The sequence below is a fragment of the Spermophilus citellus genome (assembly GCF_964194105.1).
Source record: "Spermophilus citellus genome assembly, chromosome: 4".
NCBI lineage: Eukaryota > Metazoa > Chordata > Mammalia > Rodentia > Sciuridae > Spermophilus > Spermophilus citellus.
Genome location: NC_138185.1, coordinates 134,454,131 through 134,473,722, shown reverse-complemented (window position 1 = coordinate 134,473,722; position 19,592 = coordinate 134,454,131). Strand labels below are relative to the sequence as shown.

The window sequence follows — 19,592 nt, the reverse complement described above, 5'->3', positions numbered from 1 at the left end:
TTAACCTGGCTAGGCTCTTGGGAATGGAGATTTGGTGTTTCACTGCTCTTTACTTCAAGGATGATACATATACTGCATTTCTCCTTCTCTTTTTTTTCCAAGTTAAATAGATCCATTTTTAAAGACCTATTTTTATACTTATCCTCAAAAGGATGGTTTAGCCTAAAACCTGAATGGTTGACACCATGACTATGTCCATGAAATTTGATTCTATCAATGTTGGTTCCTTAAATATTTTGATCATGAACTTCAAATGCTCTAAGCAGAGCTTGAATATGACCACATTTGCTTAGTGGAGATTTGATGCTAATGATGGGTTCCACAATCTCTTCCAGTTAAATATCCAATACAACTGTACCTCTAACATATTCCTTCCTATTCTTGCTCTTTTTCTCCCCTATTATTCAGGATAAATCTAAGGAAAGTCATCTTTCAGAAGTGATATTGAATTTATTATCAAAGCAGAACATGCAGCCACCAATTTCAGACTCCACTGTGTGTACTCCTCCTGATTTTCTGTTTAAAAACTGAGTTTTCTTCCAGCTAAGGTCAATGTTTTCAAGTTAACTGTTCTTCCACTGTATCAAGACCTCCAATCCATTGGCCTCTGGCAAATTAAAAATGACCATGAAACTTTTGTTTCTACACCTATTGAGAGGTAAAGCCTAATCCTTCCTTTCCTTTGTCGATGCTGACTTTAGTTCAATACTCAACTAGGTGTTCTGGTGTTTCCAAGGCTTAGGTCTTCTTAGATCGTAAGAATCCCTGTAGCTTCTATTCCAGCTTTTTGAAACATACTCTTGCAATCTATCTGCAGTGTCATGAGGAAGCCTAAGCAGATCTGTGGACAGAAAAAAATCTAGAAAAATCTCAAATGCAGGATTGGGTGAAAAAGTATGGTATATTCATGTCATGTAATGAAATACTATGAAATTATGAATAAACAATATAGATCTCTATTGTTCTAGAAATAGATACATTGTCCATGATATATGGTTAAATAAAAACCCAGTTTGCAGAGAAACATATGCAGGAAGATTGTATCTGTGTGTGTGTGTATAAGCTATATATATATATATATATATATATATATATATATATATATATATGCCAAATATAGGTAAATCTCCATATTTACATCTGTATATAAATAGGCAAAGTCTGGGTATAAACATTCCAATGCACTTGCAATGGTTATCTTGGGAGGTAGAATAACAGATAATCTAGATAACCTTAATTCTTATCTTTATTCTTATCTGAACTTGGCATTATGGCCATGAATTTTATACTTAGAAAAAGGCAAAGCTAGTTGGAAAAGCTTTCTAAAATGTTCAACAAAAAATACCCAAAGAGGCCAGTGGTGTAGTCAGTAGCAGAATGCTTGCCTAGTAAGCATGACGCCCTGGGTTCCATCACCAAAACAAAACAAAACAAAAAACACCAAAGAATGTCCAGCTTTGCTGGCACTGCATCACAGTATAATGGACAAAGTTCACATTCTATCCCTTGGTGCCAAGGTCCACTGTTGGCTCCTCCTTAATGCCTCCAGGTAGCATTAGCTGCAGTCCTGTTATCATGATTTATTTACAGGTCTATAAACTACAGACTTTGTGTTCCTCAGGGGAGGAACTTCCCTGTGCTATCCAGTGCCTAGCAGCTAGTGGGCTCTCAATAATAAGTTGTCAAATGATTGAATGATCCTTGTGAGCCCTGAGACCAGATGAACAGTTTGGAGACCAGACTTTGAAAGCATTTAGGCCAGGCTAAGAGTGAAGCCAAAGCTTTGGGGCACCTTTATCCTGGGCCCCTCTTTTACTCTAACTTCCTTTTTGACACTGGCAATAGCAGGTAGGGAACTAGTGGTCTGGCTTGTTTGGAGTATATTATCTGTGAATCAGCCCATATATGGCAATGCCAGCGGGGCTGAGGCCTACCATTCTTACGTGATATGGTGGGCCCACATCACCAGGGCTGACCTAGCACCATTGCAGACAGAAAGAGGAAGGGAGGACTTGGCTCCTGACCAAGCCAAACTGAGTAGTTACAAAGCAGAGAAGTGTGTCCAGATTCTCTGTGAGGCTGAGATTCTCTGGATTAGCTGAGAGATAAACTAAATTTTAGAAAGGCAAATTTTTATACTAAACTAGGCTCTTGGCAACCAAACCCAAATGTGCAAGGTTCTGGGAAAGGGGAAGGAGGTGAATTAGTTCTCTATTGTTGCTATAACAAATCTCCGCAAACTCAGTGGCTTAACACCACACAATTTTGTCATCTTATGTTTCTTAGATCCAAAGTCCAAGTTTCATGGAGCTACAGTTAAGGAATTCGCAGAATGACCTTCTCTTCTGGAGATTCTAGAGGAATCTGTCCTTGCTTTTTTTTCAGCTTCTAGAGGCCAGCCTCATTCCTTGATTCATGGCCTCTTCATAGCTAGTAAACTGCATCTCTCTGACCATTCTTCTGTAACCATATTGCCCTCTGACCAGAGTCATAAAGTCTGCAGATTTTAAGGACCCATATAATTACATAAGATTTACTTGAATAATCCCTGATAATCTCATCCCCAAATCCTTAGGCTTAATTATATCTGCAATCCCTTATGCCATGAAAGGTAATTAATTTACAGATTCTAGGGATGAGGACCTGGACATCTTTGAAGGAGGGCATTATTCTGCCTATTCCCAAGTATGACACAGAGAAAAATCTAAAATGTTGATAATTAGAAGTCAATTCTATATATAATGACACAGAAATATCTATATTTTATTAAATGAAGATAACCAAATGCAACGAATATCCCAATTTTGTGGAACCTTCTATTCCCCCGTTAGTCTCTGAGTACATGGTCACTGAGCCCACTTCCCAATGGCCATGGCCTGGCTTCTGAGGATAGATGGTGGAACTCATCTCACCCACACCTGCAGAGCATTGAATGTGCAGAGAAGGCAGTCCCATCTCAAGTTTTACCGTCATTGGTCATTAGAATAATGGATTTTTGGCTAATTTGACTTATGATAAATTATCTTTAAGAAAACTCATTTGTGGCAAGTTGATTTACAGTTTAAACAGCAATAGTAATTAAGATAATAATAAATAATGAAATAAAGAACCACCAACTTTATGTTTACTGGCTATCTCCTTCATACCTTGACTGGTCCTTCTGAGTATAAGAGTGGATTTTGAGGACATCCCTTATCATTTTGTGCTGTTTATTTTGTTTCGAATTTTTGATCCTTTACTAAATAATTATTCCCGATTTCTTCATAGTTCTCTTTTAATGGAAGAGTTTAGAGCTGGGTACAGTGTTACATATCTGCAATCCCACTGACTCAGGAGGCTGAGGAAGGAGGATAGTAAGTTTGAGGTCAGCCCAGGCAACTCAAAATAAAAATGAAAAAGACTGAATATAGCTCAGTAGCAAAGGACCCCGGGTTCAATTCTCAGTACCAAAAAATTTTTTAAATGAAAAAGATAATAGTTTGGAGGAGAGTCATTTTTGTGTGTGTGTATGTAGTACTAGGGATTGAATCCAGGGCCCAGTGCATGCTAGGCAAAGGCTCTACCACTTAGCTACATACCCGGCCCTTTTTATTTTGATACAGGGTCTCAATAAGTTGCCTTGAACTTGCATCAGCCTCCTGAGTTACTGGAAGTACAGGTATATGCCACAGCACCCAGCTGATTCTTGATTTTTTATTAGTGCTATACAGAATCCAAAGCAATCTAGAAAATATCCAAGTTAGAATTTTACAGTTTTAGGTAGGAACTGAGATGAAGACCCAAGTACAAGAGAGAGGTTGTGCCAGTTATTTAGAAACTGGGTAAGATTTCCCCAGAGACTGTTCCCAATTCTTGGCATCTGGGGCAGTCCTGTTGTCCCCATGCAGTTAAGGGGGTTGGCTTCAGCATTTATTTCCTCTCTCTATGCAAGGTGACAACTGATGCTACCTCTGATCACTTTTGTCCTATTCTTTTTTTTAATTAAGTTATTTATTTATTTATTCTAATTTGTTATATATGATGGCAGAATACAATTCATTTCATATTACACAAATAGAGCACAAACTTTTGTGCTATTATTCTAATGACCGAACCATAGTAATAATCTTTGTAATTATAAATTTAAAATTCTAGAACTAAAGGCATAGCTTACTAGTAGAATGCCTGCTTAGCATGTATGAGGCTCTGGGTTTATCCCCAGCCTCATCAAAAATAGAAATAAAATTCCTCATCTTCCATATTATATACAATGTACATTCATGGATGGATATGGGAAGAGCTGAAGGCAAATTTCATTTTAAAAAAATATTTTTTAGTTGTGAATGGATACAATATATTTATTTATTTATTTTTATGTGGTGCTGAGGATTGAACCCAATGCCCCAGACGTGGGAAACAGGTGCTCTACCACTGAGCTATATAGCCCCAGCCCAGCAAATCTCACTTTTACTGGGTAGACCTCTAATAGAATGCATTTTTACAATGGTAAAATATACTCATGTGTCAGGCTTATAATTAAAAAATGAAAAATACTTTAAAACTGGTTATTATTGAGAGGATTTGGGGGAATTAAGGATTTTATACTTTTGTACTGCTTGATTTTTTTTTTAAACCAGGGATTGAACCCAGGGACACTTAACCACTGAGCCACATCCCTAGCCCTTTTTATGTTTTATTTCTTTCATTTTGAGACAGGGTCTTGCTAAGTGACCTAGGGCCTCACTAAGTTGCTGAGACTGGTTTTGAACTTGCAATCCTCCTGCCTCAGCCTCCTGAGTTGATGGGAAAAAGGCATGGGCAGCACCTAGTGATTTTTTTTTTTTTTAACAGCAAGTTTGAGTGATTTTTCTAGTGGAAAACATTAAACTTTGCAATCAGATGGGCTAGCATTTGAATCCCAGCTCAGTGCCAGTTTGGGCAAGTATCTTATCTACCTGAGTTTTTATCTTATCTGTAAATGTAAATGTAGAAATATAGATTTTTTGAGTAGTTTGGGCCAGCAGCTTCACACAATTTAGTGTGTACATGAATCACCAGGGATGTTGTTGAAAGGTGATTCTGATTTAGTGGGTCTGGGATGGACCTAAGATTCTGCATTTCTAAAAGATCCAAGGTGTTATTGATGCTCTTGATACTTGGATCACACTTTGAATAGTAAGACTTTAATGACATAAAATTTGAAAGAGACCACCATAAATTTCCTAAGAATACTTGTACTTTTGTCTTAGTGGGCCTGCTTTTCTGTCTCAGAAAACTTCTGATAGAACTGGACGGGGTGGCACATGCCTGTAATCTCAGTGGCTTGGGTGGTTGAAGCAGGAGGATCATAAAGTTCAAAGCCAGCCTCAGCAACTTAGTGAGACCCTGACTCAAACTAAACATTTACAAAGGACTGAGGATGTGACTCAGTGGCTAAGCACTTCTGGGTTCAATCCCCAGTACCAAAAACAACAAGACAAACCTGCTGACAGAGATCCATTCAGGGTTTTTTTGTTTTGTTTTGTTTTAAACCTAACACAATATAGGTATCAGTGCTTTCAGGGTTTGTCTTTTTGTGTGTGTGCCTGTGTGGTGGGGGTAGGAGTGGGTACTGGGGATTGAACCCAGAGGTGCTTTACCACTGAGCTGTATCCCCAGCCATTTTTTATTTTTTATTTTGGAACAGGATCTTGCTAAATTGCAGTGGCTGATCTTAAACTGAAATTGAAATCCCCCTCTCTCAGCCTCCAGTATTGAGATTACAGATGTGCACCATGGTGCCACCAGGGGTTGACATTTTAAACAATTCTAATTGACATGCAATAAATCAAAATATAAAGTGAGCAGGGCATGGTCATGCATGTCTTTAATCCCAGCTACTCATTAGACTGAGGCAGGAGGATTGAAAGTTTGAGGCCATCCTGAGCAACTTAGTGAGACCCTGTCTCAAAAAAATTAAAAACAAAACAAAAACAAAACAAAACAAAAATAGCTGGTAATGTAGCTTTGTGGTAGAGCACTTGTGTACTATGATTCAATTTGAAACACTGCAAAAAAAAAAGAGTATGCAATAAATTATAACATATGTACACACTTCTGAAACCATTATCACACATAACATAATGAACAAATCCATCATCCTGAAAATTTCTTCCTGGTTTTTCTGCTCCCTCCTTGCCCATTGGAAACCACTTAACTGCTTTCTGTCATTATTAGATTAGCTTATCTTTTCTAGAGTTTCATTTAAACAGAATCATACAGTGGTGCTCTTGTTTCTTTTACTCAGCATAATTTCATTCATGTTGTTGTCTCAATGGTTCAATTTTTGTTTATTGCTGGTAGAATTCCATTGTATAGATGTACATTACAATGTGTTTATCCATTCACCTGTTTTTGATACCTGTTTGGATTGCTTCTAGTTTATGGCTATTAAAAATAAAGCTGCTATGAACATGCATGTGCAAGTCATTGTACAGACATATGCTTTCATTTTCAGTTTGGCACATGCCTTAAATGGAGTGACAGGGTCTAAAGGCCAGTGTATGTTTAACTTTTTAAAAAATTATCAAATTGCTTTCCAAGTGTTTATACCATTTTACCTTCTTACTAGAAGTGCATGAATATTCTGATTCTTCTGCATTCTTGCCAACACTTATTTTTTTCATTTTGAGACAGGGTCTTGCTATGTGACATAGGGCCTCACTAAGTTGCTGAGGCTGGCTTTGAACTTGCAATCCTCCTGCCTCAGCCTCCTAAGTTGATGGGAATACGGGCATGGGCAGCACCTGGTGATTTTTTTTTTTTTTTTGTATAAATGTTCACTGCAAAAAGTTTTAAAGAAATTCATACAGGCAACACACACACACACACACACACACACACACACACGCTATCTGTTAGTCTCCCAGGTAATAACACTCTTCAATTGTCATGTTTGTACATTTCCAAAGTTTGCTCCCCACTAAGAAAACAGTGCTCTTGTTTTTAAAAAAATAGTTTTATTCTCTTTTCATCCTCACTATTTGAAGAATGTCATAAATGAAAATCCAAGAAAAATACAGAGGTTTCCCACATTCAGAAGATTGAGAAACAAAAATTTCTCTGTCTTTCCTATGGCTCTTTGTTTTTGTTTTAAGACAGGGTCTCACTTGGTTGCCCAGATCCACTTTAAACTCCTGGGCTCAAGTGACCTCAGCCTCCCATATAGCTATGACTATAGGCATGTTCCTTAGTGCCAGTCTTTTTTTTTAAATATTTATTTCTTAGTTGTAGGACACAATACCTTTATTTTATTTATTTTTATGTGGTGCTGAGGATCAAACCCAGGGCCTTGCACATGCTAGGCAAACGCTTTACTGCTGAGCCACAATCCCAGCCCCTGTTGTTGTTTTTAAATTGACTTTTAAATTGGCTTCCTAAGTGAAATATACCAGAATCTATCTTTAATGAATTTTAAGTTTGGTATTTTTCTGTGACATAGTAAAAAGAAACTGGAGGCAAGAAAACAAACAAAACCCTGTCCTTTTCTATATTCCTAAAGCATTTTTCTAGTACAATTCAACACTACAGTTTTCCAGTACAATTCAACACTAACATTTTAGTTTTTAAGCATCTTAAATGAGATTTTTAAAGGGTGATGTTGGGAGGGTGGTGTGTTAACTCATAACTTCATACATTACAATTATTCTTGTATTTCAAAAAAAGCTGATAGGAAAACTAGTGAAATAACATTAATAATTATAGTTCTTATTAAACATTACCGAACACTACTATATGGTAGGCCACTGTTAAAGGATCTCTCTGTGCATTAATTATCTCATTACCTTAAATCTGTGGAGAGTATTCCACTTTCTCTAGTTTAGACATGACCTTGACAATAGGGATTATTTAAAGTTAAAAAAATAGATAAAAGAAATCCAGAAGTTATTTGTTCTTCTCCTTGGGAAAGCCCAGTGCAATTCCCTTTAAACTGACACTATGGGGATTTCCAAGATATGGGCTACTCTTGGTGTCCATGGTCCACTTCCTCCTTTCAATGTTCTACTCTGTAAAGACTAGTATGGACTTGGCCTCTGTGTAATGGCATCACCTTATTTATTTTATTTCATTTTAGTTTTTGGTACTGGGAATTGAACCCAGGGGTACTTAACCACTGAGTCACATCCCCATTGTTGTTATTTTTTATTTTCAGACGGGGTATCACCAAGTTAATGAGAGCCTCCCTAAATTGCTGAGGCTGGCCTTGAATTTGATATCCTCCTGCTTCAGCTTCCTGAGTCACTGAGATTACAGGTGTGTGACACCACTCCTTGCTCACTTATTCATACTATCTTAGAGTATAGGTTTTCTTAGTTTGCTCATCATTGTTATGCTCTTACTGTCAGGGGTGAACTTTCTTCTTGGACCTAAGGCAGATGCAATTCAAAGTTTCACGAAAATTGCCCCGGCTCTGGTCTTCTAAGTGAATAAAACATGAATGCCAAGGGAATCTGGACATCCTCTTAGCCTTTATTTTCCCTGTCCATAAAATGAATAGGGATGATTCTATGACCTAAAGTTTATTAATGGATTCACTCATTCAGTTTACAGAATACCTACTATGGCCCAAGCACTGTTGTGTAGGTTGTTAATGCCAAGGTAATGAAATACCTGAAGAGATCTGGAAACTCTCCAGCTCTAAGTAGTTATTACTTTTACTGTCAGTGGTCATCACCCCAACCCCAACCCCCACCCCTATACACACAAATCAACTGAACAAAGAAAGTTACCTAAACAATAGTGAAGATTCAAGAAGGAAGTTCTCTGCGCAGAACTTTTCCCAGCGGGGTGTGGTGGTTCACCTGTAATCCTATGGATTAGAAATACTGAGGCAGAAGGGTCTCAAATTCAAGGCCAACCTTAGCAATTAGTGAGGCCTTAAGCAATTCAGTGAAATCCTGTCTCAATTTAAAAAATAAAAAGGGCTGGGAATGTGACTCAGTGGTAAAGATCCCCTGGGTTCAATCCCCAATAAAAAAACAAACAAAACCTCTTCCCTAAACCTTTTCAAGAAGCAAGAAAAGTCCTAGATCTGAACAGTTCTCTGGTTCCTGATTTTTTTTTTTTTTTTTTTTTTTACCCCTTGAGCAAAGAATCCTGAAACCTCCCAATGTATTCCTGGGCTGTAATTATCAACCAAAGTTTGAGTTCTGTCGGTCACTGCTTAGCGCTCTTAATCTTTCTGGACATTATTTTCCAAGAATGAAAACATCAGGTTCTAGGTTTTTCACTGACGGGGCACAGTTAGCAAATCTTTTAACATCTCTGGAAGGGCCCTGGATAAAGGTACTTCCAGCCAGAATCTAGGATGGGTGGCCTGATACCCCAAACCGAGGCGCGTACCCCAGATCAGAGGACGTCTATGTACAGTCCAACCTATTGCCATTCTAAACATCACGAGACTTTATGAGAAAATGAAACTGAAAAGGGGAAAATCCCTCTCTCTAACCTGGCCCGGCGTCGCAAGCTAGGAGACTGGTGACGAGCCCCGCGGGCCGGGTCCCGATTGGCTGTGTGCTCAAGGAATTTAAGTGGACGCGCCCCGCGGGGCTGGCATTTTGCGTTTGACTTTGCTGGAGTCGCAATGTCTCGCTCCGTGGCGGTGGCGGTGACGGGGACGGTGGCCTTGCTCATGCTACTCTTTCTGACCGGCCTGGACGCTGACCCGCGTAAGTGTCTCTTCTTAACACCATCCTCTCTGACCCTTTGGCAGTCTCTTAACTCTAAGCCCAAGCTCTTCCCTGAGTGGGGACCAGGGCTCGGTCTCTGCGTGAATCGTGGGGTGGCGGGGGATTAGGAAGGGAGTGAAAGCCCAGAACGCCTACTTCTTGCTCCTTTGCTAGAGGATCGAGGGAGACCTCTGGCTGCTGGGACAAGGTGGATCTTGACCGAGTTTGCGGGTTTGGGTACGTTTTAGAGCCCCCCCCCCCCCCCCCCCGAGATGGAGAGGGTTTTCCTCCACACTTCGCTCCTCCTCTGGCTCCCGGAGCGCAGCGGTAGGATGGGGCTAATAGGCCAGTCCCAGAGACACGGAGTTGGGGGGCTGTGAATGAGTGGAAACCGGTGTCTGGGGTACGTGGAAGACACAACCCACGGGAAGACAAACCGCGACAACTCTGCTTCCTTCAGACTGGAAGCGCCCCGCTAGGTACACTTCCTTCTTCTCCTGATCCAGTGGCACCAAACCAAGGCGCGCAAACGCTGTTCTCATTACTTGTTGCTTTATTAATAATCCTAAAAGCTACCCGTTATTACAGTTTGCTGTATGCCAAGGACTGTACATAGTTTATATCAGCGTTGCTTTTTTTTTTTTTTTTTTTTTTCCCAACGGTGTTTGGGATTGTTACCCAGGGCATTGTGCATGCTTAGGAAAGTGCTCTACCACGGAGCCATACTCAGCCCTGTGTGTCTTAATTTTGAAAATGGATGTAAATACTATGATTACCCGAATCAAGCACATGAGAAAACTGGGGTACTAAGATTTATTGATTGATTGTACTGGAGATTGAAACTAAGAGCACTTTATCACTAACCTTATATCCCTAGACCTTTCTGTTTTTTTTTTTTTTTTTTTTTTTGTTTTTTTTAATTTAGAGACAGGGGCTTGCTAACTTGCTTAGGGCCTCACTAAGCTTCTGGGGTCGACCTCTGGGCACCAAAATTTTAAGCAACTTAAATCACAGGCGATAAATAACAATTAGGATTGAAATTGAGCCTGACCAGTGCCTTTGTGGTAGGTAGCTAGGCATTTTGGTTGTAACCCCATCTTTTTTTTTTTCTTTTTCTCCTTCTCTTCCCTCTTCTTCTCCACTTTCTTCTTTGGGGATTGAACCCAGAGGTGTTTTACCACTGAGTTACATACCCAGCCCTTTTTACTTTACTTTTTAAAGTCACAGTACTGCTAAATTGTTTAGGGCGTAGCCAAATTGCTGAGGCTGGTCTCCATTTTGCAATCCTCCTGCTTCAGCCTTCACGGGGCTGGGTGTGACCGTTTTTTTCAGAAACCTGCCTCCTCATCTTCCTGTGTTAAGTTCTCTGAAGCAAGATGGGTGATCAAGGGCCCTCCTTGCCTTTTCTTCATAGAGAGCTTCCTTTTTGGCAACTTGCCTGGTTCTTTCCAAGATATAGGAAGCCTCCACTTTCAGTTTTGAAAAAGTTACTATTGGTCAAAGTCAGGGAGGTAAGGGTAATTCAAGATGGTTACCAAGACTCATCCAGACACCCAGGATTTTGTGCACTTTTTAAATACTCGGTGACAAATTGGGACTTCTCAACTTTTTCCCTTACAAATCCCCTGTGAAACAGTGTTTTGATCATAAGAAAATGGTAATTAATTTGAATAAAATTTACTTACAAAATAAAGAATAATGTATCTAGTGATGATAGGTGTCATGTAAAAAAAATAGCAACCTGACATTTAAAAAATCTTATTCTGAATATATAAAGAACTCAAAAAACACCATAAAAAATAAGCAAGCTAATAGCCCAATTAATAAATGGGTAAATGATCTACATAGATATTTCTCAAAAGAACAAATACAAATGGCTAACATATGAAAAAATATTCAACATACTTAGCAATCAGGGAAATGCAAATCAAAAGTATACTGAGAGGGCTGGGGTTGTAACTCCGTGGTAGCACACTTGCCTAGCATGCATGAGGCACTGGGTTCGATCCTCAGTGCCACATAAAAATAAACAAAATAAGGTATGATGCCCATCTACAACTAAACAAACAAACAAACAACAACAACAACAACAACAACAAAAAACACTGAGAATTCGTCTCATCTCAGTTAGAATGGCAATCATCAAGAATACACAGAACAGCTGGGCATGGTGGCCCATGCCTATAATCCCAGTGACTCAGGAGGCTGAAGCAGGAAGATCAGAGGCCAGCCCCAGCAACTTTCCAAGGCCCTCAGAAACTTAAAAAGAGCTGGAGTGTAACTCATTGCTAAAGTGCCCTTGGGTTCTATCCCCAGTATTGAGAAATTTAAAAAAAGAAATAAAAATTGCTGTGAGGATGTGAGGGAAAATATACACTGATACATTGTTGGTGGGAATGCAAATTAGTACAATCACTTTAGAAAGCAGTATGGAGATTCCTTAAAAGACCAGGAATTAAAAAAAAAAAAAAGGACTATGAATAGAGCAGGGCAGATGGTTGATGCCTCAGCAATTTAGCAAGGCCTTAAGCAACTCAGTGAGATACACACACACACACCACATTTTCTGGTACACTATACCTACGTACATACACAATGGAGTTTTACTCAGACATTAAAAAAAGTGAAATTGTTATTTGTGGGGAAATGGATGGAATTTGGAGAACATCATGCTAACTGAAATAAGTTAGACTCAGAAAATTAAGGTTCAAATCTTTTCTCTCATATGCAGAGCAAGAATATGGAATCTCATGAAAATAGAGGGAAGAATGCCAGGCAGGGTGGCACATGCCTATAATCCCAGTCCCTTGGGAAGCTGAGGCAAGAGGATTGAAAGTACAAAGCCAACTTCAGCAATTTAGCAAGGCCCTAAGCAACTTAGTGAGAACCTGTCTCTAATACACACACACACACACATATACACACATATCATATATATATGATATACATATATTCAGAGGGAGGGAAAGAGAAGTTACTGGGGAATGAGATGGATCAAAAAAATTTTTTTTTGAGTATTGAAGAGTAGGATTTATTGAAGTGAGAAGAAAAGAGACATAGCTCCTACAGTCCGAGAGGGGACCCAATAGGGGTTGCCACTTAAGTGTGCTAGTCAAGGGGTAGGGGCATTGATCAATTTCTGTGCTAATCAGGAAAAGTGCTGAGGCTATTATTGGTTAGCCCTTAAGTCTGTAACCTTCACTCAGATCTGTCCCATCTCATTTTTCCCACTGTTCTGGAACAAAGGAGTTGGCTGGAATGTTTGGAATGTTCCTATATTTCATGGAGTAGCCTGTTCATGTAGAGAAACCTCTTTTTCAGGGGTCCATTTTCTTAACTGCCTGTTTTTCTTTCTATCTATCTATCCATCCACCCTATCTATCCTATTCTATCTTATTCATTTCCTCCCTCTGAAGAAGAGCCCCTAACTGCCATTAGGGATAGGGGTGATGACCACTCTGGTTACTTCCTATGGGAGCCTATCTAAGGGTCCCTGGTAGATGGGGAGTTCATCTTGGATTCCATCTGTATGGCCATTTGTAGCTTCCTATCTTGTGTATCAGGGATCCATGGTAGCCGTTGGTGGGTGATTGGTCAGGTATACATTAGACAGGGATCATGCCTTCCAAGAATCCTGGACAAACCCCCAAAAGATGAAATGAGATTTTCAGCCTCTACTGCTGTATGTAATGTTACAGCTGATCCCAGCTCCCTGCCAGAGACTTCAAGTTCTTGTCTCACGATTTTGAAGAATGAAATCCAGAGACAAGAGTGAATATAAAAGAGTAAGAGTTTTTTCAAGTGAGAAGAGACAGCTTACATAGGGTTTGAGAGGACCCAATAGGGATTGCCCTGGATTGATCAAATTATATTATGTGCTAGTACCAATATATAGCATAATGAATCTCACTGTTATGTATAATTATAAAGTACCAGTAAAAAAGTCTCATTTTGAAAAATTCCAAAGAAAATACCTAGTTCATTTCTGGAAAATACACAAGAAATATTCAATGTTGATTGCCTCTAAAGGTCTATTTTCCCCATGTTTGTATGTGAGTTTTTTTGTTTTACTGTAGGCATGGATTAATTTTTCAGTTAAGCTTTGGAAACTTTTTTTTTTTTTTAAGAGAGAGTGAGAGAGGAGAGAGAGAATTTTTAAAATATTTATTTATTTTTTTAGTTCTCGGCGGACACAACATCTTTGTTTGTATGTGGTGCTGAGGATCGAACCCGGGCTGCATGCATGCCAGGCAAGCGCGCTACCGCTTGAGCCACATCCCCAGCCCAAGCTTTGGAAACTTAAGTAATTCTCCCGAAGTCACAAGGCTAGTAAGTGACTGAGCCCACAGATCTTGGCCAAATTCAAACCTAGCTCGATATTGTCTTTATCCTAGAAGACATTATAGTGATATTCTTGCAAAATTCTGCCTGCTTCATTCAAAGAGAGAATTCTGGGCAGGATGAAGTTGTGTTCTGACCCCTGAACAAAATAAATACTTTTTTGCTTTTTTTCTGTTGTGTTCTGACCCCTGAACAAAATAAATGCTTTTTTGCTTTTTTTCTGTTTCTTTGGGGTGTGGGTATTGGGGATAAAACCAACTCCTGTAGGCATTTAATTTTTTTTTGTTGTTGTTGTTGTTTTGTTTTTTGATACTTGGGATTGAACCCAGGGATGCTTAACCACTGAGCCACATCCCCAGACCTTTTTAAAAATATATTTTATTTAGAGACAGGGTCTCTCTGAGTTGCTAAGTGCCTTGCTAAGTTGCTGAGGCTGGCTTTGAACTCACGATCCTCCTGTCTCAGCCTCCGGAGCCGCTGGGATTATAGGCAAGCTCGCCACTGCATCCGGCTAATTTTTTTTTTTTTTAACTGGGAATTGAACCCAGGCGAGCTTAACCACTGAGCTACATCACCAGTCCTTTATATTTTTTTTTAATTTTGAGACATGGTCTCGCAAATTTGCTTAGGGACTTAGTCATTTTTGTTTCTTTGTTTTCTAACTCATGTAATCAGAGATTTGACATATAAACACTGGGCAGGAATAAACAGGTTATGTTTGGTCTCAACATATGTTGGCTTGATTTGCATAGGAAGCTGAGCAAGGAGATAATAACTTCTGCTACTTACAGAGCAATTGCTGTGTGCTAGTTACTGCACTAGACACTTAATATACATTAGGAAGTCAGATGGGCATAGATGTAGGCAGAAGCAGGAACCAAAAAGGAAGTGGGTAAACATAGGAAAGAAAATGGAAGGGGTTGAAGCAGTGTACAACAGCGTGAATAATTTGATGTAGCTTCTATGTAGGGTGTATTAAATGAGAAATGAAGTTTGAAAAGTAGGTTGGGACCTTGAGTGATGTATTAAAAATTCAATGGGTGCTGAGAGGACATTAAATATTCTTGAGAGGGCTGGGGATGTGGCTCAAGCGGTAGCGCGCTCGCCTGGCATGCGTGCGGCCCGGGTTCGATCCTCAGCACCACATACCGACAAAGATGTTGTGTCCGCCGAGAACTAAAAAATAAATATTAAAAATTCTCTCTCTCTCTCTCTCTCTCTCTCTCTCTCTCTCTCTCCTCTCTCACTTTCTTAAAAAAAAAAAATATTCTTGAGAGCCGCCCGGAAAATTTCTTTAAAATAATTTCCAGTAACCAAAGATACTGGTAGAAATCAGCTAGAAAACAAAACCAGACCAAAACCAAACAAACCAACCAACAAAACCCCAAAGCATATAGAGAACAATTATGTGGGAAACATACTAAGTTCTACTCTATTTCATGAAATAGAGTAGCCTATTGGGAGAGTAGAAACTCATTTGGCCAGAGAGGAAATGGCATCCGGACAAATAGGTCAAATTTAACCTTTGGTGCCTAACTTGGGACTGAGTTAGCTCCAAGTAAAATACTCTTGACAGATTTATTTTGTCTTTCCCTGATGTTTCTCAGGTTCTCCGAGAATTCAAGTTTATACCCGGCACCCAGCTGAGAACGGAAAACCGAACTTCCTCAACTGCTATGTATCTGGATTTCATCCACCCCAGATTCAAATAGATCTGTTGAAAAATGGACAGAAGATAGAAAAAGTCGAGCAGTCGGACCTCTCTTTCAGCAAGGACTGGTCCTTCTATCTTCTGGTGCACAGTGAATTCACCCCCAATGATAAAGACGAATACGCATGCAGAGTTACACATGAAACTCTGAAGGTGCCCAAGATAGTGAAGTGGGGTAAGTTTTCAGGTTTTTTCCTTAACTGTTGAAAGTTATTCCTAAGTAGAGTCACAGCTTAAAGCTTTTTCTGTATTTAAAAAAAAAAAAATTGTATACTGGGATTGTCAGGGAGTGTTTCTAAAGCACTGATGTGTGACACCTTCTGAGAGACTTCTGTGTGGCATGTTCCCTGAGCCAGTGGGGTCCTCGTAGTGAGAGCAGGGAGTAGTAGCAGCACTCCCAGTGCTGCTTACCACGTTGGCTTCCTCTAGCTTTTCTGACAGCCTTATGGACACTTGGCACCAAGGAGCATCGCAGGGAGGCACAGGTCTTCGCCTATAAATCCCACTGTCCTGACACCTAGAAACCTGGACTCCTTTAATACTGGCTGGGTTTGGCTCTGAGGCCAGTAGGCAGGATTGGGTCTACAAGTGTTCAAAGCTACACAGTTTGGGACATTTGTTAGTACATGGTATCTTAAAAAGTAAAGCTTAATGTTTCCCATTTTCTTTTTCATAGACCGAGACAACTAACCAGCATCCTGGGACTAACCAACAGCACAGAGGTGGGTTTTTGACTTTAAGAAATGTTTTTGTTTATTATCCTAGGGACTATTGAGAGACAACTCTAACATGATAATCTTCACTGTATGGAGGCCATTAGCTAAGGTAGCATGTTAGCAGGTAAAGAATTCTTTGAGTCACATTCCTGGGTCATATTCCTTTCTCCTGTGGAATGGCATGAGGAAGGGCTGTGGTCCCAGGTGTGACTCTGTCAGCATCACTGACCCTGTAACAGGAAGACAGAGGAGCTGCCAGTGAGATGTGGCTGGATAGAGGCAGCTGATTACCCACACCACCTGCAAGGGTTTGATCTTTCTTCTGTCATTTTCATATCAGGCGTTTCTGCATAGAAAAAGACCTCAAAAATGAATTATTCTCACACTGGACATGGTGGTATATGCCTGTAATCTCTAGCTACCTAGGAGGCTAAGGCAAGAAGATGGCACGTTTGAGACTGGCCTCAGCAATTTAGTGAGAGACCTCATCTCAAAAGAAAAACAAAAAACAAAAACACATAGCAGTTGTTTTGTTCTTCATTCAGAAGAGAGGGGTGACACAGTTCTGAAGATGTCCTATTCTTTCAGTTTCTTGTTCAGTCTCAGTGTGTGGGTACTCTGTTTGCCTTGAAGAAGCTCCTAGCCACTTGAGGAAAGAAATGGAAACAGACTGGTTTATATTCCCTGTAAAAATCTATAATAGATGTAATTACAAGGAGCTCTAGAAGCATGAAAGAAGGAGAAACTTGGACTTCTTGGTATCTTCAGCTGCATTCCAGTGGTGGTAGAAAATTCAGCTTTTCAATGAAATTTTACTGCCCAGGATATCTTGATGCTGAAAACCCATTCAAATCTTTTATCTTTAGGACAGAAAAATTTACTTAAGAGAAGTTGGGTTATCTGCACAGTCATACAGTTATTAAAAGGCAAAGCCAGGACATAAACTCTAATATTAGAATTCTTTCCTCTAAGATTTTGGGAGCACCAATAGAATAAATTACTGGGATATGTTCTTTGTAATGGGTTTTGAAAATTTTCTGTAGCCACTTCTAAAAAGGTGACCTACATTGCAGAAGTTAGACAAATTGATGGTGAGATCTGTAATCCAAATAAAGTAAATGCATTCACAAAATTTTTTCCTTTTCTTTTTTCTTCAGGACTGAAGATGGCTTTATTTGGACTGGATTAATTTCGAATTATTTTCTTTCTTTCTCAAGTTGATATGCAAATACACTTTATGCACATAGGAAGTTGCAATGATGTAACAGTAGTCTTCTTAATAATTCTACTTTAGGAACTATCTTTGTGTTTGTCTCTCCCTGGTGTCTAGAAAAAAATTCAGAAATTATAGACTAACATTTGGGTAGTAGGTGTCTTATAAGAAATAATAAAGTATCTCTGACTACTTTGATTGGAAACCTTATGCATAAAAGCCATTTTTATATTTTGGAGTTCCACAAGAAGGGCTGATAGAAAAAACAAATGAACTAGTAAATATAATTGAAAGTAAGAGTTGATCATATATCAAGCCTTAATCCTGTAGGAAACTCCATATGTCTCATTAACTGGATGTAGTTATTCACCTTTAGTTCTCCACAATATAGATGATTAAAAAATATAACTGAGGATATATTTATATCTTGTTGGTGAAGCACAAGGGCACAATTGAAGCCTGCACATCACTGTGGTGCATTAAAAAAGGGCTTTTACGGGGGAAGAAAAGCAGTAAAGCAGTGGATGACGAAGGACAGAAGCCAAGTGAGGGTGTGATATTAGAAGTTTCCACACAGCCTTTTCCCACAGGGACCTCTGTATAATAAAGAACACACCTTAGAATTTGTCCTGCCTAAAGCAAAGGATCTGGCTTTTGGTAATCATGGGATGGCATGAAACTTAAAATTTCCAGTTCTCTCCAGTATCCTCAAGCAATGTACAGGTGCTAATTGTTGGCACAATAGGCAAAAGCTGGGAACTGGCTCACTGGGGCAGATCTGAATGGGGCATCAGTTGCTACTGTGAGTTTCCTATTAAATTCCTCTGGTGGGCCCCTAACACATGTAATCCCAAACTCCCATTACAACTTCAAAGTTGCTAAGGGGTTAGCATTAGAATTTGAATACCAGTAGGCTCAGAACTAAGTTTGAATCCTAATTTCACAAAGGGAACTGGAAAATTCCTGACCCAATTTTAGGTTTGGATATGGCTTAATTGTGTCCTCAAAAGTCTATTGTGGTTAGAGTCTTGATTTCCAGGGTGGCAGTTTGGGGAGGTGGTGGAACCTTTGAGAGGTGGGGCCTAGAGTAATGTCTTTAGGTCACTGGGTGTATGCTCCTAGAAGGCAGTTCCCATGAGACCTCTTGGGTTCTTCTGAGAGGTTTACTATGAAAAGAGGATACCTAGCCCCTCCTATGCTATCTGCTTTTGGCTTGAGATCAATCACTTGTTTTCTCCTGCATGCACTCCTTTCATTGCTATTGGCACCAGGAGAATTACTGTATTCAAATTCACCATGTGGTGATGCAGACAAAGAGTCAGCCTTCATCACAGAGCCTGTGCTATGCTTTTTAGAAAAACAATAAACTAAATAAACCTTTTTATTAAGTAGACTGTGTCAGGTGTTTTGTTATGATACAAAGCTGACTAATAGAGTTATCATATCCACAAAATGGAACAATTATTCCTATGTCACAATTCATTTATTCATTCAATTTTTTTGTTCAATTAAAAAAAACTCACCTGGCAGCGTTCCCAGGGTTGTTCTGAGAAGGTGATAGTGATGAGAATGTCTCTGTAAGATGTAAAGCTCTAGGTGATGCCATTTACTTTCAGTGGTTCTTTATTTGCACAGCTAATTAGAACAAATTATCTAAAACTACAGCCGGGAAATATAGGAAAATTTCTTAGCACTGAACTGCTGAATCCCTTTTCCTAATAGGCTTTAGACAACAAGATGGTCCTCACTAACTCTTCATTTATTTATTTATTTATTTATTTATTTATTTAAAAAGTTTTTTAGTTGTACATGGTCACAATACCTTTGCTTTATTTATTTACTTTTATGTGGTGCTGAGGATCAAACCCAGGGCCTCGCATGTGCTAGGCGAGCGCTCTACCGCTGAGCCACAACCCAAGCCCCTC

At 39.4% G+C, this 19,592-nt stretch overlaps 1 protein-coding gene across 1 annotated transcript; it reads left to right on the top strand.

The window, feature by feature from the left end:
* The first annotated feature begins 9,529 nt into the window (after positions 1 to 9,529).
* B2M (beta-2-microglobulin) lies at positions 9,530 to 19,058 on the top strand. Its single transcript, XM_081293606.1, has 4 exons — positions 9,530 to 9,686; positions 15,635 to 15,913; positions 16,415 to 16,460; positions 17,612 to 19,058. Exons 1-3 carry the CDS (start codon positions 9,602 to 9,604, stop codon positions 16,426 to 16,428), a joined length of 378 nt encoding a protein of 125 aa, XP_081149732.1. The 5' UTR covers positions 9,530 to 9,601; the 3' UTR covers positions 16,429 to 16,460; positions 17,612 to 19,058.
* Positions 19,059 to 19,592: the final 534 nt, after the last annotated feature.